General features: G+C 43.1%; 2 protein-coding genes across 7 annotated transcripts in view; one reads left to right on the top strand and one right to left on the bottom strand.

Annotated features, from left to right (window-relative positions):
* SPRY3 (sprouty RTK signaling antagonist 3) overlaps positions 1-1,179 on the bottom strand; it is a 61,221-nt gene extending 60,042 nt beyond the window's left edge. Inside the window, exon 1 of the mRNA XM_036415781.2 lies at positions 800-1,179. The gene's annotated coding sequence lies outside the window, so the exon portion shown is untranslated. The remainder of the gene's footprint in view (positions 1-799) is intronic.
* Positions 219-23,082, top strand: LOC118706451 (histone H2A-Bbd type 2/3-like). 6 transcript variants are annotated; one of them, XM_045573508.1, is made up of 5 exons: positions 257-639; positions 5,167-5,317; positions 6,395-6,485; positions 15,597-15,775; positions 22,467-23,082. In XM_045573508.1, the coding sequence occupies exon 5, from the start codon at positions 22,652-22,654 to the stop codon at positions 22,997-22,999; it is 348 nt and encodes a 115-aa protein (XP_045429464.1). In that variant the 5' UTR covers positions 257-639; positions 5,167-5,317; positions 6,395-6,485; positions 15,597-15,775; positions 22,467-22,651; the 3' UTR covers positions 23,000-23,082. The 6 variants fall into 6 exon arrangements, 4 of the variants coding, with proteins under 4 accessions (XP_045429464.1, XP_045429463.1, XP_045429465.1 ...); XM_045573507.1 differs by having other exon boundaries at positions 5,164-5,317; XM_045573509.1 differs by lacking the exon at positions 5,167-5,317.
* Positions 23,083-23,634: the final 552 nt, after the last annotated feature.

Below are 23,634 nucleotides of genomic sequence, written 5' to 3'. Positions count from 1 at the left end.
TTCCTTCATTTTTTCCGCGCACAAAACATGCATTCTTAATGGTTACTTCCCTCCAGTACTCACTGTAGTTCGCGCTATGCCTGCAGCCTGAATTCAGGGTGCTCAATTGAATTACTGGGAGTCCCGCATTGAGTAATACGTGACGTAGGTTCAAGAAAGTGCTGGAAGGATAGTGAAAGGATTTTTCGATCCCGCAAACCCTGCTCAGCCACCATGAATAGGAGCCGAGTGGAGAGACGAGGTAGGCGCATTGAAAAGGCAGGCAAGGCGCCCCGCGTTTTCCATGCGGCGTAGTTGCACGGGTCCGCCTATTCTCCCCGAGCCTGTGGCTCCAAGATCTTTTCCACACCCACGCGCGCCCCATCCCCATCCTCCTGGATCGGAGGCTCGGCTGCTCCGCCGCCTCCGTGGGCCAAGTCCCGGGCACGCGTGGAGCCCACCCTGCACGGCCGGAAGGAGCGGGGCGGGGCCTCCAGGCTCCCAGCTGGGCCCGAACCCGCTCGGGGAAGCCAGCGTGGGGCCGACTGTTTTTTTAGGCAAAAAGCAAAAGGCGGGCGGGCGCCAGACTGCCTCCCCAGGCTCTCCTTACTTGCAATTCCTTCCGCTCGGCTGAATCGGGAGTCGCGATCTCCAGCACAGGTGGGTCCCGCCCCGTGGATCCGGGAAGGGGTGCCCCCCGGGTGGGTGCGATGGGTGGGGTCTGCTGCCCGGCGCTTGCATGCAGGCCTGGCGCAGTGCGGGATGGCGCGGGGGCTCCCACCCCGGCGGCTGGGGCCCGTGGGTGGGCGGTGGTACTCACCTTCACCCTCGCGGAGAAAGAGGCCACTCGCGCCTTGCTGCAGGGCCGTCGTCGTCACGATTCGTGCCAGTTGCGCGCGACAAAGAGTCCGCCCGGAGATCAGCGCGGGGCCAGATGGGCCTAACGCTGGAAAACAGCTGCAAGATCTGGAGCGAGCCCGCCTTGGGACTTACGCCCAGTATACATTGTTTTAAACTCGATCGGACTTCCCAGTCCCGGATCTGAAACTGATTTGGCGTCTAGCTTCCAGCCAGTCCCTGCCCTCCCTCTCTCTCTGCCTCGCTCTGCTGTGGCGATGGAGAGGAAGGTGGCTGCCTGCAAGACCTTGCAGCACTGATTTTTTCTCTCGTTCTAATATCCACCAATGTTCTCTGCCCAGATTTTACCCTTTGTCTGCCCCTCCTGAGCGAGGATTCCTTGCAAGTCAGGAGTGGCAGGGCAAGGCTTTGGCGGAAGCTAGGCGAGGAAGTTCTCTCTCTAATGAAAACAACTCTGAAAAGCCTTTTTAATACTACTGACTGCCCTGAAAGCTGGAAACATCCATTCAATGCTTAGTTTGAATGCCAAACGCGGAAGAATGCTTTACTATTAAAGATTTTAACTGGATGATTGTTGGACCCAAATGTTTTGTGTTCAATGAACAGAATACACTACTTAACAAGTCCCATCAGCAAAGACCTGTGTCACTTTAGGATGTACACCCAATCGTTGAAAGAAAACCTTAGCTCTCACATGTAGGAATACTTCCATAATCCATTCCCATACAGCAATTTTTAGAGTCACTTCTTCGCTTGGTGTTGCTCTTTCAGGGAACACGGTAGGAAAAAAATTACACACAATTTATTTTACATGAACTTAACTGTAAAGGCAAAGAAGAATTATAACCACGATGAACCAACATTGTGGTGTCAATCTGAGCCTCTGCATTAAGGAACTGGTGAGAATGAGAATGACAACCATGTATTATGCAAAGCACTATAATCTTCCAAATGAGAGGTGGGTGTGTTTATTGACCACCACACATAAGAAGGTTATACTTTATTTCATAACCAGTGCGATGAAGGGAATATTCACTGGGGTGGTTGAGTCTGGGCATCTTTTGAGTGTCCCACTGCATTCTTGATCTGGCAAGTGTGGACTGAGACGAATCACTTCCGAGCTTTGGCATCTGTGATGGGAACCACAGGCAGTTGTGTATCTCTGCTTGGCAACCCTGGGAACAGCAGTAAAATATCCAAACATCACTCAGCGACTGCAGTGTTTCTAGCAGCTGCGTGTTCTGCCTGCCAGGAAGGGGGTGGTGCTGGAGGAATACACCTTTTTGTAGGAAGAGTCTCTTTCTGGTCAGAGCCCAAGGGAACATAGACCCACCAGTTGGACACCTTGGTGACCCTCTTTCTTCAACATGGGCTATTTCCATGCTCACATGGGTTCTACATGCACCTGCCATGGACCTCATGTGAAGAATTCACAGAATAGGCTCTTGACATACCCCATGAGGGCACGCTGGCAGGCTCTGTGTAAGTACGAGGGGGGGGGGCGATGTGCAGGTGGGTGTCCTTCAGGACACGGGACCTGATGATTCCCCAGACGGTTGATAAATGAGAGGGAAATTGTGGCAGACGTCTGCTGAGTCATCCTGGAGGATGAGTCTAGGACTGGATGTTTGGCAAGACCTGGTGGATGCTCTGGTCATATTTTTACTCTGTTCATTCATTCTTTCATTCCAAAGGCAATCAATAAGTGCTTGCTCTGTGCCAGGATGCTGATCCACTCACGGCGATTGGCAGCACGGGGGCCAGTAAGTTTGGAAAGACAACAAAAATTCAATGTTCAGCATGCTGAGTCGGAGGCATCCTCACTCTTCCCCATTCCTTGAATCTAATTGGTGCAAAATCTTGTCCCTGCTGCCTCCTGGATATTTTTAAATCCCACCCACTTCTGTTTGCCCCCCACTGCTACTCCAGATTTCAAGCCAGAATAGTTCTATTTTAGTGATTTTTAAAAAAATGTTTTTTTGGGAGAGGGAGAGAGAAAAACATTGATGAGAGAGAAACATCAATCAGCTGTCTCTTGCACGCCCCCTACTGGGTATTGGGCCCACAACCCATGCATGTACCATGGAACCAGTGACCTCTCGGTGCATGGGTGCATGGGAGGACTGAGCCACACTGGCCAGGGTATTTAGTGATTTTTAAATCTTTATTTTAGAAGATCTAAATTATTGCCGGACCCTCAGTCTTAATGGGAAAACCACCACTTCTACCATCACCACAGTAGCAGCAACAACATACAAGAGCCTAATGAGCTCTGTATTATTCCTAATATAATGTCTAAGAGACAAACTCTTTTTCCTCTGCTTTCTAAGGTGTTTTTAAAATTGTGTATTAAGATATAATATACATACCATAAAATGGACTCATTTTAAATGTACACGTTAAGGATTTTTAGTAAATTTGTTGAGTGGTGCAACCATGACTACAGTTTTAGACATTTCCATCACCGCAATGACATCTCTCTCTTACCCATTTGCAGTTAATCCCTGTTACCTCTCCCAGCCCCTGGCAACCACTAATCTGCTTTCTGTGCCTATGGATTTGCCTATTCTGAACATTTTATACAAATGCAATCATACAATATGTGGTCTTTTGTGACTTAGAGTAATGATTTTAGGCCTTGTTTTCTTTTCTAATATATGCATTCAATGCTGCAAACTTCCCGCTAAGCACTGAAATGGCTACATCCCACAATTTTTGATAAACCATTTTTCTTTTATTTATTTCAAAGCAGTTTCTCTTGAGTTTTTTTTTTTTTTTTTGCTTTGACCATGGGTTATTTAGGAGTGTGTTTTTTAACCTCCACATATTTTGGGATCTCAAGTTATATTTCTGTACATATTATATGGTTCCTATTCTTTTAAATTGTTAAGGTGTGTTTTATGATCCAGAATTTGATCTATCTTGGTGGATGATTCATGTGAGCTTGAGAAAAGTATATATTCTGCTATTTTGGGATGAAAGAGACTATAGATTTCAATTATATACAATTGATTGATGGTGTTGTTGAATTCAGCTATGTTCTTACTGATTTTATGCCTTCTTATATGTCATTTTTCTTTTCTTAATATATTTTTATTGATTTCAGAGAGAAATGGAGAGAGATAGAAACATCAATGATGAGAGAGTCATTGATTGGCTGCCTCCTTCACACCCCACACAGGGATGGAGCCCGCAACCTGGGCATGTGCCCTGACCGGGAATCAAACCGTGACTCCTGGTTCATAGGTCCACACTCAACCACTGAGCCATGCCTGGCCAGGCAGATTTCAGTCTTTTAGTGACCCCATACCAGTTGGATAATTTGTTTTACTATTGAAAGAAAAACATAGACATTTGTGGTTTCAATTTCTTAGCATGATTCTTATGCTGCAGAAAAAGGAGAGTCAGAGTCGTCATTTTTCCCAATCCCTAATGTAGTCATTCTCCTCAAATGTCACTGCCAGTCATTCAGGAATCAAAATGCCTAGTTTTTTGGCTTGTAGACTCTAAAGAGGATATTTCTTTGTAGTAAACATGAAGAGATTGACGTTGACACATGTGATTACCTACTCCAACTAGAATTTCTAGCTGTGGCCATTGCCCAAGTGTTTGTGAATATTTTGTAATCAATGATTTTTGGGTCTTGATTTAATTTAATTAACATAAAAACGCATTGAGTCTTTAGTATATGTTTGGCACTGTGGGGATTACAAAGAAATTCGTTCTGTGATCTCATGGAATTTACAGCCCATCTGGAGAACCAAAGCTTACATTCCTGAATCAGTTAGGTCAATTCAGTCAAGATAATACCCTCATGTTTGGTTCCAACAGTATGTGTTGTTGATCGTCAGGAAAGACAAAAATCTATGGAGTCCAGGTGAGGTAAGGAAGGCTTCTTTCAATGAATAGTACTTGAAATGACCTTTGAAAAGTCCATAGAGATTTTACATAAAGAGAACATTCTAAGTAAAGTATTATGAACAATACCATGGTCAGAACATTGAGAGCCCCCCACTCAACTAGACTAGTTTGTCTCCTTGAATCACATATACCCACTTCTTCATCGTGTACTTCAAGCCATAAAAAAGTGAGTCCTGGTGCATAAGTGGCCATTCACAGGGAAATCATAAATCATTCCATTTGACTAACACTGGCCATTCTCCCACTTGACTCTCCAGAAACTCTCTTGTTTCTCTGGTTGGAACCTTTTCCTCATCCTTCATATTGAACACTCATGGTAACCTTTGTCTCCTGACCATAATCTTATCTTTTCATATTAGTAGGTCATCCTTGGACTATTTCTGATAGTTTCTATTTTGGTTTTAGCAGTGCTTACAACCTTCCACCTAGACACTGATGGAAATCCTCCTTGGGTTGCAATACCTGGCCTTCATAAAGTCTGTCCTTCAATCAGAAATTCTAGGAGCACCATGGTGTGTCATTGGAAAAGATAATGGTGCACAAGTAGACAATATATATGGTAAGTATGACCCTGAGGAAAGAAGCTGCCTCCCTTCATATTAAGGATACCAACTGATAAACCAGCTAACAGAACACAAAAGTTCAGTTGCTAGCCTTGTCTTGATCCACTTACTCTTCCTGGAAAGCATATACATGCACAGATAAAGCCTTAGTTCAGTTATTACTAAAAGGCACTAACACGTGAGCTTCTATTGGAACTTTTTTTTTTTTCTAACTAGGCGTCACAGCTGCCCAGATTTCATAATGATCCCAAGGCACTTAGGAGTGCTCTTCATTTATATCACAACTTATCCCACAGCGTTTATGCATCTTAAAAAGGGTCTTCTCCAACACAACAGTACAGGAGACCCCACATGGGTGATGGGGTGCCTTGTACATACGTATACTACAAGTCCTCAGTAGCCAAAGGCCACTCTCAAAGTACAGGTCAGTGGTCCCTGCTGTAAAGTCATTCTCTCTAGGGTATAAGGGTGTCCCCTCCAGTGGGCACCAGGGTCAGTAGGCTTCATCCAGAAGCAACAACAGACCAACACCTGTGCTCAGCAGACTTACCAAATGAACAGAGTGTGTGGCCACTTGCTCTAAGGTGCCTTCATGTGAGTATATTTAAGTATACTGAAAGAAGTATACTTAAGTTGCCCGTTGTAGGTCCTGGTGGAAGTATACCTACGTTGCCAACTCGAAGCCCAAATTCTCGGCCTGTACCATAATACCATCTCATTGTGCCTCTGTGACTCATGGAATAAGTCACTTAACGACATTTTGTGGCACTACATTTGACATTGGGTCTTGTGGCATGCATAAACATGAGGTCTGTTCACTGCAGACAAGGACACACCAGGAAAACCAAAAGGGAAGCTCCACATACTCTTGACCCTAGACCACCCTTGTTTGACATAAACTTGACCTCAACCTGACCTGCCTGTCTCCCAGTACCACAAGCCATACTCATTACAGTAGGTGCACTGATGAGATTGGCCATATCCTGCTTGACATTATTGTTTCTCACCAAGGGCCACAGTTGTCAATGCTTTTCAAACCCCTAATTCTTTAAACCCTTGCTTCTCTCTTACAGGATACTAAATAAAGTGTATGTAACAGTGCTCATCTCCTTTCATGTAAAAAAAGATCTGCAACATTCTCACCAGCACGGAGCCCAGTAGCAGGTCAGCAACATGTCTAAAGCACCTCGTGATTCACCTCCACCTGCCTCCACCTACCAGTTGCCTGTTAGGCTCAGTCACTAAAAGGGCCTTTGGTGGTATGTGAGTTGCATGAGATAGGTTCTCAGTGAGTCACCAGGTAGGCGTGAGTGGTGTTCACCAGATTGATACAGATTCAAACTCAGTACCAGTGCTAAGCCTGAGGCCACTCAGCAAAAGTCCCAGGGCACACCAAGGCCAGCTGTCACCCACTGGGTGAACACACAGACCTTTGAGGTAGGTAGGGCAGGGTCTCAAGGGGTTGATGGGGGGGAGGGGGAGGACAGCAGAGTTCATCAGGCTAAAAGATTTGGATGTATGGAGTGAGGGCTCTTTACGGGAATAGTAGTGCTGGTTAGACAAGTGAGGGAAATGGCCCCTTCTCTAGAACCACACAATTAAGCCTTTCTCTCTTCATCTCTGTCACTTGTAGTCTGCCTGGACCCCCTGAGAGCCTTCCAAGAAGGTCTGCACCATGGGACCAGTCTGGCCAGAGGCAACAGATTCCTCCAAAAGTTGAGAGCTCAACAGAGTGGGGCCACAGGGAGTCTGGAGGGTGAGGCTGGTGCATTTCCCTAAGCCAGTGGTCGGCAAACTCATTAATCAACAGAGCCAAATATCAGCAGTACAATGATTGAAATTTCTTTTGAGAACCACATTTTTTAAACTTAAACTTCTTCTAATGCCACTTCTTCAAAATAGACTCGCACAGGCTGTGGTGTTTTGTGCAAGAGCCACACTCAAGGGGCCAAAGAGCCATATGTGGCTCGCAAGCCACAGTTTGCCAACCACAGACTTAAGCTGATGCAGTATGGATGGGAGTGCTCAGCCCAGGAAAGATGGCATCTGTGAGTGGTGTGGGAGAAGAACTCAGCACAGAGACCTTGGTGGCTGTCCTTCCTGGCCTTTCCCAAGAGCCACACTACTCAATCTCTCCCTGTAGGATTCCAGTCCGCTGCTGGAGCCCAGCAGAGTTAATCAGACCCAAACAGACCAAGATTTGACCATGGGAAGTGAGCGCTCTACACTGGTTGGACATGTGAGGGATAAATGGCCCTTGACCTGGAGCCACACAAGTCATTCCTTCTGATATTCTACCCAAAACTCCTGGAGAGTTGGAGTTTGGCAGCCAGAAGTCAGGAGGGTGGGGATAGTGTATGTCCCATGAAGTGGTGACACTGGTCAGGCTAGTGGGAAGGCTATGGAATGGTCTCCACCCCAGAACCACACATTTCAGTTTCTGACACCCCGTGAGTCCACACAGACCTCTATACCCTGGGCCCAGACAGCTAACTTCTCAGGGCATGAGCTCTGGAGGGCAACGTGACAAGGAGTCAGACCATTGCATTTGGAGGTGGTTGTCCCTTCACTTCTCCCCGGAGCCACACAATCCAGTCTTCTCACACAACTCCACTCTGCTTTGAGTCTCCCTCCCTCCGCTGGAGCCAGGGTGAGTGGCTGCCAATGAGGCCTGTGCACTGACCCATTAGGAGGGTGTCTGGGCTTCTAGCAGATCCTGTATCTCCCTGGTGGACAGAAACGTGGCTGATTTTCACAGCCAGGTGTTATATAGGCTCCACGTCCCAATTCTGGCGCTCCAGGCAGGGAAGCCTGGTTTGGGGTTGAGACCTCAGGCTCCCAGTGGAAACCTTTGCAGCTGAGATATCCTGTTGGATTATTAGCCACTGCACATGAGTGTAGAGCCAGCCCTTTTCATGATACCACCCTTCCTACTAGTCTTGATTTGGCTTCTTCTTTAAATCATTGGTTATAAGACTTCTGTTAAGCTAGTCTTCAGTTGATTATTTAAATTGATTGTTTCATATTTTAGTTTTAATTCCAATTTGGTCCTGGGAGGAACTGAAAGTAACTTCCCCCTATCTGCCACTATCTTGGATCTCGGTTTGTCATTTCTATCAGAGTAAAAATCTAAGTTTTTATGTTTTAGCATAGAAAGCCCTTTGTGATCTGCTCCTTTCTGATAGCATCTCTTACTAAGCTCTAGCCACACTGCTTTTTAAATTATATATATATATATATATATATATATATATATATATATATATATACACACACACACACACACACACACACACACACACACACACTGAGTGGCCAGATTATTATGATCTCTGAATGCATAATAATCTGGCCACTCAGAGTGTGTGTGTGCGTGTGTGTGTGTGTGTGTGTGTGTGTATTTGTATTTATATTTGAGGCTCAGTGCATGAATTCGTGCATGGGTGGGGTCCTGCCAGCCTGGCCAAGGGGAGGAGACATGGGCAGTTGGACAGACTGCCTGCTGGTTGAACTCCTAGTCCAAGGGAAAATTTGCATAATTAGCCTTTTATTATATAGGATATACATTGCGTTCAGAGCCGAGACCGGTTTGGCTCAGTGGATAGAGCGTCGGCTTGGGGACTGAAGGGACCCGGGTTCGATTCTGGTCAAAGGCATGTACCTTGGTTGCGGGCATATCCCCAGTAGGGGGTGTGCAAGAGGCAGCTGATCGATGACTCTCTCTCATCGATGTTTCTAGCTTTCTATCTCTCTCCATTCCTCTCTGTACAAAATCAATAAAATATATTTTTAAAAAAAGAGATCATAATAATCTGGCCACTCAGAGTGTGTGTGTGTGTGTGTGTGTTTCAGAGAGAAGAAGGGAGAGAGAGAGAGCTAGAAACATCAATGATGAGAGAAAATCACTTATAGGCTGCCTCATGCATGCTCCACCCTAGGGATCAAGCCCACAACCCTAGCATGTGCCCTGACCGGGAATTGAACCTTGACCTCACAGTTCCATAGGTCAACAATCAACCACTGAGCCATGCTGGTTGGGCCACACTGCTTTTTATACTGTTTTTTGGCAACAATAGATACACCCAGACTAGTACCTTTACACTGATCTACTTTGCACCAGATATTTTCATGACAAACTACCTCTTTGTTCAAATATCACCTTTCTCAATGAACTCTACCCTAACCACCGTGTTCAAAAGTCTGCTATTTAAGAGTATACACCTTTACTTTGCTGGTTTTTTTGCAGCTCTTATTACCTTCTAATATACTATATAATTTCCTTTATGTTTTTTATCTTCAATTGTCTACCTTCTCCCAGTAGAAGATAAACTCCATAAAAACAGGAAATTTGTCTGTTTTGTTCACTGATATATCTATGCAAAGGGCCTAAAATAGTGCCTGGCAGGAAGTTGGCACCTAATAAATATTTCTTAAATGAATTGATTAGCTAGTTAATTAGTTAATAAGGATGTCAGGGAAGGTTTTTAAAATGAATTTCTAGTTGAGATCTGGAAACTGAATAGGAAAAGAATGAGAGGGACAACATGGTTGGCAGAGGAAACAACATTCGTGAAGGCCTTGAGATAGTGGGGGCAAGATCAATAAGGCCAATTATATAAAGATTTGAGTGTCATTGTAAAGAGATGACTTAATCCTTTTGCCTGCCCTCTAGAAGCTCTCACCAAATGGGGAAAGAAAAATAAACAGCCAATTATTATACGTGTTGTAAGTGTACTAGTAAGAGAATGCAAAAAGAGCTGTGAAAACACCAAGTAGTCAGCTGCTAACTCTTCCTAGGGGAGTTAGGAATATTTTACAAAGAAGGTGACATTAGAGCTAGGTCTCAGGCAGGAGAGTGACACGATGAAAGTGTTTTAAGAAGATTAATCTGGCAATATTATGGAAAGTGGATGGGAATATGGATGGACTGGAGGCAAAGAAACCATCTATGGCAGTAGTCCAGGCATGAAGTGATGAAGGCATCTATAGGAATGGAAAGAGAAGGACAAATCTGAGAGACATTTGGAAGGAAAAATTGACAGGAGCTAAATGGACTCTTGGCTTTAAGCCCCTCAAGAGGTAATGCTTCTTCCTTAGTAATAACCATGAAAAGATTCAGACTGACCTATTATGTAATTGCCTACTCTGACTAGAATTTCTAGATATGGCTGGCCTCCAAAAGTTTGTTATTGTGATTGATACTTGTTGGACCTTAATTTACATTAAGATGGCTTTAGACCTTAAGGTTGGGATGCTCTCAAAAACATAATTTTGACTATGAAACAGCAAATTATTCTATTAAAAAAGAAATGAGTGAAACCATGGGACTGCATAGGAAGTTTTACAATGAGCTCATAGTTCCTTTTTTAAAAGTATAATATTATATATGGAAAAGAAGAACACTGTAACAGGCTGCATGTGCCTAAAAGATTAGTATTTAGAAAAATAAGGCCCCAACTTATCTCTGGCTTGAATAAATATTGTAAAAACAATAAGAACAACATTTTAACTATGTTCTCAGAAAGAAAAAGTACATGTGTCTTGGGTAAGTTGCAACTCAGATGATATTGTTAAACTCTTCTTAATGATCAATGGAATTAAAGGGTGAAGTAGTACTATTTTTTAACAACAGGGATGGATTTTGAAAGTATTATGCTAAGTGAAATAAATCAGACTGAAAAGGACAAAAATCATATGACTTCAGTCATATTTGAAATAAGCAACAAACAAAAAATAAACAATCAAAACAAAATAAAAACAAATTCATTTTCATATATATGGACAACATATTGGTGGTTACTAGTGGGGAATGGGGGTATAATAGGCCAAAATAGGAAAAAGGAATCAAATATATGGTGATAGATGGAAACTACACTTTTGGTTAATGAGTACACAGATGTCAAATTATAATGTTGTACACCTGAAACATAATGTTATAAACCAATGTGACCTCAATAATAATAAAAATGTCTTAGTTTATCCTTACCTTGATTGATAGTTTGCCTTGATATAAAATTATGGGTTCCAAATAAAGTACAGAAGTTTTAAAGCAAAAAAAAAAAAAAAAAAAAAAGACTGTTAATGTAAATACATTACCATTTATAACAAAGAAAAAGAAGGAAGACTTTTTAAGTAAGTGAGTACTTGGAAAGTTACAAAGTTATCAACAAAGACATTCCACCCAAATATAATTTCATCAAGATTTTAACACATCTTTTATGACACACTTATGAAAAATAATTATGAACCCATATTGATGGTTTAGATAATAAAATTGTGTATTAATTAATTAAGTTATTATCATACTCAAAGAGTAACAATTAACAGACCACAGGCAAAGGAAGAGTTTTGATAGGCTGTTTCAAACCTACATTTAGCTTGACCTAGTAATATTTTTATTATTGAAGTAAAGATTCGGAACAAGCATCTTAACAGATTTAAAGAGACTACAAAGCTGGAAGAAAAGTAATTTAATCCAATTCCCACAAACATTTATGCAGTTTTACTATGTCTAGAAACCATTCTAGATATTAGAGTATAAAGATTATTGAAACATATGTCTTTCTATTGAGGAGCATATAAGTATTTCTAGGAGGAAAGACATAAAGACATAATTTTAGCAAAATGTATTAAGAAGGAAGATAGAGACATAGACAGTATTATGAGAGAACAAAAGAGATACTAGTTTATTTAGGGAGTTTAGAGAAGACCTCTTAGAGGAGATGATTCTTGAGGATGAATGAAAGGTAGAGTAGGAAGGGCTTCCAGTTTGAGGGAATAAAGAACATGAAGATGAGTTTCTTAGAATCATGAAAGCATTCAGTGGACCTGGGAAACTATAAGCAATATTGTACAAAGACATAAATAGCAGAAAGTAAGGCTGAGAAGTAGCTCAGGACCAGGTAATGGAAGGCATTGCATAACATGATAAGGAAACTGGTCTGTACCCTGAAAGCCTTAGCAATCCATTCAAACGGAATGACATAGTGACATGTCTGTTTTTCTACAGTGTGCACAACAGTTTGAATTGAAGGTAAGTGTGTATATGGATAGATTAATTAGAAGTCTATTACAGTCTTTGAGTGAGAAATAATAGTGGACCTGAACTTAGAGGGTGATAAGTAGAGATATAATGTAGTAGATGGGTTTTGAGCATCATTTAGGTCAGACGTGGGGAATATCCAGCCCACAAGCAGTACAATGTCCGTGGAATCATTTGGTCTGGCCCTGCATTAGAGGTAAGTTAATTAAATGTTTGAGCAAATATAGGGAAGAGTAAAATCCACATGGGAAAGATTTACATTGATTGACTTCCAATCGAGATGGAACAGTGAGTTCATACTATGGAAAGCCTGCCACTCCAAACATATGGCAATGATGGGAAAAAAACATTAACAGGTAAAATAAAAAATGAACGGCCAAGACAAAAAAAAATTGTCTGTGTTGAATTGGCAGGCTTTGTAGACTGGAAGCAAATGCTGATAGCAAGAAGATGAGCTCCTGCAGAGTATAACATTCCAAAAGCACTCTGAGTAAGATGAAGCACAAAAGCCAGGCTTATTGCTTCAAGCCAAACACTAGCATCAAACTATCGAAAACCCCACTAACTCCTGAATGCACATCCAACAGAAAGAGAACTGCTACCAAGTCTATCAGGGTCATTGGCTCTTGTGAGTTGCAGGCCTACAGAGATGAGGACAAAGAACTCTCATTGTGCTGAAACCAGTTAGGCTCAGCGGATAGGGTGTCGGCCTGTGAACTGAAAGGTCCCAGGTTTGATTCCGTTCAAGGGCATGTACCTTGGTTGCGGGCACATCCCCAGTAGGGGGTGTGCAAGAGGCAGCTGATCAATGATTCTCTCTCACCGATGTTTCAAACTCTCTATGCCTCTCTCTTCCTCTCAGTAAAAAAATCAACAAAATATAAATATTTAAAAAAAGAACTCTGATAGCATGGAGTCCTCCCAGTTTTGCCAGGCATAGTCAACTGCTTTTTCCTTTGCACTTTTCCACTGTACTCTGTGCTTACAACTATCATAGATAGTATTGGTAATCACATATTTGTCTTTCTTCCTCATTATATTGTGAGGTTCTTGAATGGTGGCTGGGATTGCTGACTTATTTATGTTTATATCTCCAATGCTCAGTAATATGTATTGGGTGAAGTAATGAATATAAATGAATTAATATACTTGCTTAAGAGTGGTTTGGGGTCGGGGAGTAATACAATATAACAGGATAAGAGTATTTGATTAAGAATTGAACATTAGACCAGAGGTTGGAATTTTATTTTTCTTTGAAGGCCCAGCTAAGAAATATTGTACATTTTGGAGGTCACATGTGGTTTTGGTCTCATATTCTTCATTATTTTTGTTTACAACCCTTTAAAAATGTAAAATTCATTTTTAGCTTGTAGGCCATATAAAAATAGGCATGGACAGTAGTTTGATAGCCTCTGTAATAGACAATACCCATAGGTAGGAGTTTGGGAAACAAGAGTCTATGGAAAAAATAAATATAACCCACATATCAGCAGAGGCCACTTTATGCTCTGCTCCTTGCAACCACCCATAAACTCTCCATAAATTTGACTTTAGCTCTTGATTTCCAAACCAGTTATTTCAGAACATTCCCTTAGTCATCAGCAAATTCTATTGTATTATGTCTTTAGCTATAGCCTCTGGTATGTGATTGGTTTCATCCCACATCAACATAAAATTTAGTCCGTTCATCAGCTTACATCACACATACATGCATTTAGATGGTGATAAGTAGAGATATATTAGCATTTTGCACCTGGACAGTGTGGCTCAGTAGTTAGCACTGACCCATGCACCAAAATGTCCCTAGTTCTATTCTTGGTCTGGGCACATTCCTGGATTGTGTGCTTGATCCCAAGTGCAGGGCATGCAGGAGGCAGCCAATCAATGTGTCTCTCTAATCAATGTTTCTGTCTTTTTATCCCTCTTCCATCCATCTCTTTAAATCAATAAAAACATACCAAAAAAATAGCATTTTGTGGGTTTAGTGACCTTAGGGTGTTAGGGACAAGGTTCATATAAAGCGCCATTCAGCTTCTCTGCAGTTTCATGTCTTCTCTTTTCCCACAAGACAAATTAATTGCTTTTAAGGTTTTATCCAAATAACGTTGTTTTATTAAGCTTTCTGAAACCATCACACTCAGGGAGTTCCGGACTCTAGGCAGGCTTATCAAGAAATATAGTTTATTCCTAACAACAAACATAATAATTATAATGATGATGATAGCAGCTAATATACATAGGTCTTAGTATGGGACAGACACAGGTCTAAGAGCTTTAGCACTCATATTAAACCCAGGAGGGAAGTGTTATTATTGTCCTCATTTTACAAAACAGGAAATGGAGTCACTGGAAGTTTAAGTAACTTGCCCACAATCACAATCAGTGGAAAAGAAAGCTCCAAGAAGCCAGGGTGAGGGCAATCAATACTGTTGTAAGTGAAGAAGCCCAGAAGGATGGAACCTGCAAACCAATGCTTATATGTGGTGGGAAGGTTAAAATTAATGAAATTTAGCCTTAGCCAGTTTGGCTAGGTGGCTAAAGTGTTGGCCTGTGGCCCAAAAGATCCTGATTTTGATTCCGGTCAAGGGTATGTACCTTGGTTGCAGGATCCTCCCTAGCCTGGGCCCTGGTTGGTGCCCTGGTTGGGGCACGTGAAGGAGGCAACTAATCAATGTGTATCTCTCACATCAATGTTTCTCTCAGTCTTCCCCTCTCTCTTCCACTCTCCCTAAATATCAATGGGAAAATATAGACACACAACATTAAGGTGATTACCAGAGCTAAGAGGAGGAGGGGTGGTGAGAGATAGAGGATGGTAAAGGAGGAATAAATGGTGATGGAAGGAAACTTGACTTTGGGGATGAACACACAATACAATATATAGAGGATGTAGTATAGAATTGTACACCTGAAACCCATATAATATTATTAACTAATGCCATCCCAATAAATTCAATACACATTAAAAGTAAATAAAAGAACCACTTCTTAGATAGTGGGGTAGAATCAACATTGCAAGGCATAAAATCAGAATGGCTGGTGAATAAGTAGAAGCAATGGTTATAGATCACTTATGCTTAGCTATTTAGAATGTCTTCCATGTTTAATCCTGTGTAGTTGAGATACGAAATCTATTCTTTTACCCAGTTTTTTATGTAGTCTTATTCCCTTGGGCTCATAAAAGTTATCATATGTTGTTACTAACTCTTTCTTCTGATTATTGAATTTTTTAGGATGTGCCACAGTTTTTCCTACCTGCAAAGCAGGATCCAGGACCTGCTGAGAGAAAGAGTCATTCATTGGGCCCTTCAACAGCCCAATTTCAAAAGCTTACTTCCGTTAACCATCCATTGACACCATACAGACTCCAAGCCTCTGAATTGTGCTTGACGACAACATGGAGATGATTTTGGTAAGATGTGTGGAGGAAAACACTTCCTTTTTAATTGTGATGAAAATATAAAATTTAACATAACTATTTTTAAGTGTACAGCTCAGTAGTGTTCAATATATTCATACAATTTTACAATAACAGATGATTTTTTAATGTTTCTTTTTTTATTTCTTTTTTTAAAATTGATTATGGTATCACATAATTGTCTCATCCCCCCATTCCCATTTCAAACCCCTCCCCACATATGCCCCCACCCCCCTGTTTTCCATGGCCACAGGTTAGGCTTATATGCATGCACACAAGTCCTTTGGTTGATCTCTCCCCCTTACCCTATCCTCCCCTGCCTTCCCTCTGAGGTTTGAGCCCAGAAAGGAACTCACTACAGACTGATTCATTTGCCTCTCAGCATAACCATTATAGCTTGTCTCAGTTTCGATTCTTACAAGGGTATTTCTTGGATCACATGATCTCACACATCTAGAGGAAATAACAAGATACTTTTTTCATGTACACTGAAAATACTTTCTGAGGAGCTCTAGCCATTTATTTCCAAGGTTATCCTACAGGTTGCAAGAAAGACAAAAATAATTTGGGCAATAATAAAATGTCATCCCAACTAGGAAAAGGGAACGCTGTTCCAGCCCCATTCTTATCTCCCTGTATCATGTAAGGAAAAATGGGAAAGAAAAGAAAGCCTCATTGTACAAGAGAGAGGTTCAAAGTCATAGACTGGAAATGCTACCACCAGGAGAAGTATTAGGTGGAAGAGCGGGGAAAGCTTTATCCCAGTGTATTAGTTTCATAACACTGCTATAACAAATTACCATAAACTAGTTGGCTTAAAACAGCATAAATTTACTCTCTCTCAATTCTGGAGGCTAGAAATCTGAAATCAAGGCATTGGCAGGGCCATGCTCCCTCCAAAGACTTTGGGAGAGAGATCTTCCTTGTCTCTTCTAGATTCTGGTTATCATTAAACCTACTCTGGGGGCTGCCGACAATCCTTCATGTTCCTTGGCCTGTGGCAACATCACTAAATTCTCTGTTTCTATCATCACGTGGCCTTCTTCCCTGTGTCTCTTCTGTGCCTTCAAATCTCCCTTTCCTTTCAAGGACATCAATTGATGGGTTCAGGGCCACCCTAATCCAATATGACCTCAGCTTATCTTGGTTACCTTCAAAGACCCTATTTCCAAATATAAGGTCTTATTCACAGGTGCTAGGAATTGGGATATTAACGTATCTTTTGGGGGCATACAGTTTAAACCATAACACCTGAGAAAGGGACAAAAACATTTGTGAAGGCCACACTCCCAAGACATAAGCTCACTATTCACTCCAAAGATTGAAACATAATCCAAAGATTTGAGAATGTCCTCCTCCCACACACAATACAACCAACTAATATTCCTCCAGTTAAAATAAAAGTGGGCTCCAGCTAAGAGAACTGCAGGAGGCAGGCTGTCTCTGATGTGCAGCACAAAGGGAAAGGGAGACAAAAACAAGGTCACTAGGTAAATTTACTGCCTCTGTTACTCATAGAGGCAAACATCAGATAGACTCCATCTCTTGGCCAGACTGATATATTCACCCTGAAGTTCTATTCACCTCGGAATCTACTGTCCTATACAGCATTCCTGGCCTTTAACAACAAAATTTAAAAAGCATGATAAAAGGCAAGAAATAATACAATTTGAAGAGACAAAGCACCATGAGAACTAGGTTCACATATGACGTGGGTGTGGGAAACTAAAAAACAACTATGATTACTATGTTAAGGACTCTCATGGACAAGGTAGACAAAATGAAAAAAAAGATGGAAAATAGAAGACTCCAAAGGAAATCTCTCTCCCTCTCTCTCTCTCTCTCTCTCTCTCTCTCTCTCTCTCTCTCTCTCTCTTAAATATATATTGTTTACTGAGGAAGGGAGAGATAGATAGAAACATCAATGATAAGAGAGAATCATTGATTGGCTGCCTCCTGCATGCCCCTACTGGGGATCGAGCCCACAATTTGGGCATGTGCCCTTGATCAGAATCAAACCTGGGACCCTTCAATCCTAAGACCGATGCTCTATCCACTGAGCCAAGCTGACTAGGATGAAATCTGTCTTTTTCTGACCCCTTGCTCTTTTCTTTCTGGTTTGATTACCTCTCAGTCCTCTCTTATTTTCTGTGAGGACACTCATTCAGTCTCCTTCCAAGAATTTTCTTCTTTTGCCAGCCCCCCTTAAAAGAAGTCATCCTTGGTCCCCTTCTATATACTTTCCCTGTATGATCTCACTACATCATGTCCACTAAAATTATCCTAATGAATCCCAAATCTATATCTCCACCCTGACCCCCCTCTCTCTCTTTAATTCCCACACCATTTATCCTTCATCTCCATCTCTATATCACACAGGCATCTCAAACTGACATATTCCAAATAAACTCATCTTCCAACCAATACCAGGATCTTCATCTTTAGCCCATATCTCTAGTAATGGCTCCAAAAATCCATAGTCATCTCACCCTGTATTCGAGGAGTTATGCCAGAGCTTTCTCCCCCGCTCCTCCACTAATGCTCTACTTTTTCACTCAGCTAACTTCTATTTGTTCTTCATCTTGGACACTAATGTCTCCAGGAATGTGTCCCAAACAGCAAAATCCATGTAAGTTATTCCTCAATGTTCCTATAGCATCTTGAACTTCCCTTTTTATAGCACTTATCACAATACAGTGTTTTATTTGTCAGGTTCCTTGTATATCTATCTTTCATCATACTACATGCAGGAACCTGATGTACATTGTTCATCAGTATTTCCTCAATGCCTACCACAGTCCCAGACATATAGTAGGCATCCAATAAATATTGAAGGGAATAAAAGAATCACCAAGTCTCCAGCTAAGGTCAACAGTGTCATAAATATGTTTTAAGCACCTATTATGTATCATTTTACTAACTAAATTATTATTTTTATTGTTGATAGTAATACAGATGTCCCCCATTTCCTCCCCTTTACCCCTCCACCCAACACATGCCCTACCCAGGCCTTCACCACCCGATTATCTGTGTCCATGGGCTATACATATATGCATATATGTTCTTTGCTTAATCTCCTCCAACCCCCAACCTATTCCCCTCTGAGATCTGTCAGTCAAATTATCTTTTAAATTGAATTTGTCCCCTGGAGTTATTTACCAATGCCATCATCTTAGTTAAAATGTCTATCATTTCTTGATTAAGTTACTGCAGTAGCTATCTAACTTCAATCTCAGTCCTCTCTATCCTGAATAAGCTGCCAGAATAAGTTTTCTGGAAACAAATCAGGTCATGCCACTCCATAGCTTAATGACCACAGTGAGCTCATAATCACCTACAAGGTATTTAGAAACCAGAGAATAGCAGACCAGGACCTATGTGTCTTGGCTCCTGCAGCCTCTACTCTAGCCACATCAACAGCCATGCTCCCATTGGCACCCTACTCTTCAGTATTAGTAAACTAATTGCAGGTCCCCCCAAATGCCTCAGCTTCTCGTCATGGTACAGATCTCTTCTCTCACACACACTTGCTATCAAGAAGTTTGCCTGGTCTGCACCTATGCTTTCAACAAAAAGTGTGTGGACCATTCGTTATACACTATGACCAAGTGGGATTTCTCCCATGAGTGTAACATATGAAAGTCAATTAATATAATGCACCTAATAGAATACAGGGGGTGTGGGAATGTCATGCTCATTTATTCATAGATGTAGGGGGAAGGGAAGCATTTGACAAAATCCACCACCCTTTTATGAAAATAAATTCAACAAAATAGGAATAGAAGGGGATTTCTTCATTCTGATAAAGAGCATCCCATTCACAATGGTGAAAGGCTGGGTACTTTCCCCAAAGCATCAGGAAGAAGATAAGAATGTTTGTTCTTGACACTCTATGCAACATTGTGCTCAAAGTTGTGCCAGACCAAATAGATAAAAGACATCCAATTTGAAAGGAACAAGTAAAACTATCTCTATTCACAGACATGTTCACATATATATACTAGAGGCCTGGTGCATGAAATTTATGCATGAGCGGGTGGTCATCCCTCCACCCAGCCTGCACCCTCTCCAATCTGGGACCCCTCAGGCCTGCATCCTCTCTGTGGGATTAGGCCTAAACCAGCAGTCGGACATCCCTCTCAAAATCCAGGACTGATGGCTCCTAACTGCTCCCCTCCCTGCCTTCCTGATTGCCCCTAACTGCTCTGCCTGCCAGTCTGATCACTCCCCAACCACTCCCCTGCTGGCCTGATTGATGCCTACTGCTCCCCTGCTGGCCTAATCACCCACAACCATCCTCCCCTGCAGGCCTGGTTGCCCCCAACTGCCCTCCCCTGCCAGCCATCTTGTGACAATGTGGGGGCAGCCATCTTGTCATGACATGGGGGCGGCCATATTGTAATGATGTGGGGGCAGCCATCTTGTGACAACGTGGGAGCATCCATCTTGTGACACAAGGGTATGAGGGTCAATTTGCGTATTACCTTTCTATTATATAGGATACACATATATACATACATATATACATACATATATACATACATATAAAACACTAAAGAATATACTAAAACACAACAGTTTATTCAATTATGCAATCAAGGAGCTCAGCAAAGTTGCAGGAGCCCAAATCAATGTGCAACCATCAATTGTATTTCTATACACTAGCAAAGAACAATCCAAAAATGAGGTTAAGAAAATACTTCTCCAGTATCATCCAAAATAAAATGCAATACTGAGGAATAAATTTAACAAAAGACATGTAAGATTTGTACTCTGAAAACTGCAAACCGTTGCTGAAGGAAATGGAAGAGGACTGAAATAAATGGAAAGGCATCCCATGTTAGCATTTAATATTGCGAAGATGGCCACAGTCTCCAAGGCAATATTCAGACACAGTGCTATGCCTGTTACAATCTAACTTGGCTTCTTTGTGAAAATTGCCAAGCTGATCCTTTAATTCACATGGAAATGCAAGGAATGCAGAGAGCCAAAACAATCTCACAAAGAAGAACAAAGTGGGAGGACTCTCACTTCCCAATTTCAGTGCTAACTACTAAGCTATAACAATCCTAAAAGTGTGGCCCTGCATAACGATAGGCCCATTGTAAGTCAATGTTTTAGAATTTAGAGGCATAAGTAACTCACATATGTATAAATAATTGATTTCCAATAAGGGTACCAATACGATTCAATGGAAGAATGAAAAATCTTTATAAAAAGAAAAGTGCAGGGACAACTAGATATCCACAGACATAAGAATAAATATGGACCCCCAAAACACACCAGGTACAAATATTAAATCTGATGGACCACAGACCTAAAGTTAAGGGCTGAAACAATATAACTCTTGAGATAAAACTTAGGTGCAAATCCCCATGACTTTGGATTAGGCAATGGTTACAAAATATGAGAGCAAAATCATAGCCACAAAAGACAAAGAAAAAAAACAAAAGATAAATTGTATATCATCCAAATACTAAACTTTTATGCATCAAAGGACTCTACCTAGAAAGGGAAAGGACCACCTCCAGAATGGGAGAGACATTTGCAAATCATATGTCTGATAAGGGCCTACTTTCCCAAGCGCATCAAGAATCTTAAGACTCAGCACCAGAAAGACAAGCAGCCCAGTTGTGGGAAATGGACAAAGGAGTTGAAAGCACACCTGCTGTGCAGGAAGCAGATGTAGGAATGACCAAGAGGCCCAAGATAGAGTGATCAACATCACTCCCCATCAGGGAAATGCAAATCAACACCATGAGATACCACTTCACACCCCCTGGGGTGGCCATTAGAAGCAAAACAAGAGGAGAATAAGTTTTGAGGAGGATGTGGAGAAATTGGGGCCCTCAGACACTGCTGTGGGGAGTGCACAATGGAACAGTCACTATGGAAATCAGTGGGGCGGTTCCTCAGTACGTGAACATGGAATTACCATATGGCCTGGCAACTCCACTCCCAGATGTACACCCAGAAGAGCTGAAGACAGGTGTTCAAACAGAACCGTGTGCAGGAATGTTCACCGCTGCACTAGGCACAACTGCCAGGAGGTGGAAATTCCCCAAACACCCATCCACCGAGGAACCGATGCACAGCATGCAGTCCACCCACACAATGGAATACTTTTCAGCCAGGAAAAGGGAATGGAGGGCTGATCCATGCCACCACCTGGGTGAACCATAATGAGACCGTTATGTTAAGTGAAAGTAGGCAGACACAAAAGCCACCTATTATCTAAGATTATATCTCTAGAAATTTCCAGAATAGACAAGCCTCAATGGACAGGAAGCAGATTCATAGTTGCCCAGGGTCTAGGGGAGGAGTAGAAGGGGTATTGGGCTGGATAGAGGGGGAGGGCAGTGGGAAGTGACTGCCTGATTGGGTACAGGGTTTCTTTTGGGGGCAGTTCCAACATTTTGGAAGTAGATAGTTGTGTTGACTATTGAACATCACTAGTTATGCCTGGTGCCACTGCAGTGCTTTTTCTGTAGAACATTCCTGTCCAGTAGACAGTGGACCTCATAGAGAAGGACCCATGGGCAAGGGTGCATAGAAAGCTGCCAGCATCCCTTCTCTGCAGGCTCAGGCCGAGGCCCAGGCTCGGGCCCAGGCTCGGGCCCAGGCTCGGGCCCAGGCCTGGGCCAATGGGAAGGCAGTGACCTCACCGAACTTATGTATCACACAGCCTGTCCCTGGACCAATGGGGGGCCGGCCCGTGGTCGCTAGGAGACAGAGCAGGAGCCGCTGTACCCGCCATTTTGAGCGGTTGCGACCAACTGGTACCTTCTTGACCGGCCTGAGCCGCACCTTACCACGCCACAGCCCACCGCAGCGCTAGACGGGGCGGAGACAGCGCACCCCAGCGATACCATGTCCGGGCAGAGGAGCCGGGAAGGGCCCTCTGATCACCAGAGGCGCAGACGCACCCGCAGCCGCACCGCCAGAGCGGACCTGACCTTCTCGGTGAGCCAGCTGGAGCGCCGCCTGCTGGACGGCCACTACTCGCAGCGCCTCAGCGCCAACGCGCCCGTGTTCCTGGCGGCCATCATCCAGGACCTGACGGCCACCGTCCTGGAGCTGGCGGGCAACGAGGCCCAGAAGATGGGCTGCCGACGCATCACCCCGCAGCTGCTGGACATGGCGATCCACAACAACGCGCTGCTCAGCGGCTTCTTCGACAACATCACCATCTCCGTCATGAGCCCGGGAATGCAGTAGCTTCCCAACATGACCCGGGGGCCCAGGCCTCCACCCCTCACAGCCCAGGCGGCCCGGGCCTGCTGGCGCCTTGGGCACAGTTATTGAAAGTTATTTTAAATAAATAAAGTATTGAAGGAAACCCATGTGCCTGCTTCAGTCACTGTGTGGGGGGGTTGGAGGGATGGGGCTGCTGGTGGTGTGTCCCTGGGAGCTGGGGCAGAGTTGGGATGACAAGGGAGGAGCAGCCCCTCATGGTGACAGTGCAGGGTGGTCCAGGGCCGGAGAGGCCGGCTGGGGTGGGGTGGACTGGGGTATGGAAACCTCCCCATACCCTCTGAGCAAGTCAGAGCCTGGCAGCGCCCCCTGGAGGCTGGTGTTCGCTGGGGTGGAGCTCAAGACCATGACTCAGGCCTCGTGATAGGGTGAGGGGGCCATGCCAACCCGTGTGCAGAACGGAGGGGTGGGCGGAGTGGTTGGCATGGAATCTACAAGGCCTTTGACAGGAAGATTGAGGAGTGAACGGGAGGAGGGGACAAGGAGAAAGACGCAAAATCAGAATGAGCGAATGAGCATCACCAGTTTATTTTTGGTCCTGTTCCCTTAGAGATGCTGGAGACACCCTTAGCAACCTGGGTAAACATGCTGTCACCTAG

This window comes from Pipistrellus kuhlii, unplaced genomic scaffold (genome assembly GCF_014108245.1).
Source record: "Pipistrellus kuhlii isolate mPipKuh1 unplaced genomic scaffold, mPipKuh1.p scaffold_m20_p_51, whole genome shotgun sequence".
NCBI classification, from domain to species: Eukaryota; Metazoa; Chordata; class Mammalia; order Chiroptera; family Vespertilionidae; genus Pipistrellus; species Pipistrellus kuhlii.
The sequence above is the reverse complement of the archived record's forward strand: the minus strand, read 5'-3'. Positions and strand labels throughout refer to the sequence as shown.

What these genes read in the sequence shown, in the direction of transcription:
- LOC118706451 (XM_045573506.1), top strand. Translation starts at nt 22,652, where the DNA reads ATGTCCGGGCAGAGGAGCCGGGAAGGGCCCTCTGATCACCAGAGGCGC.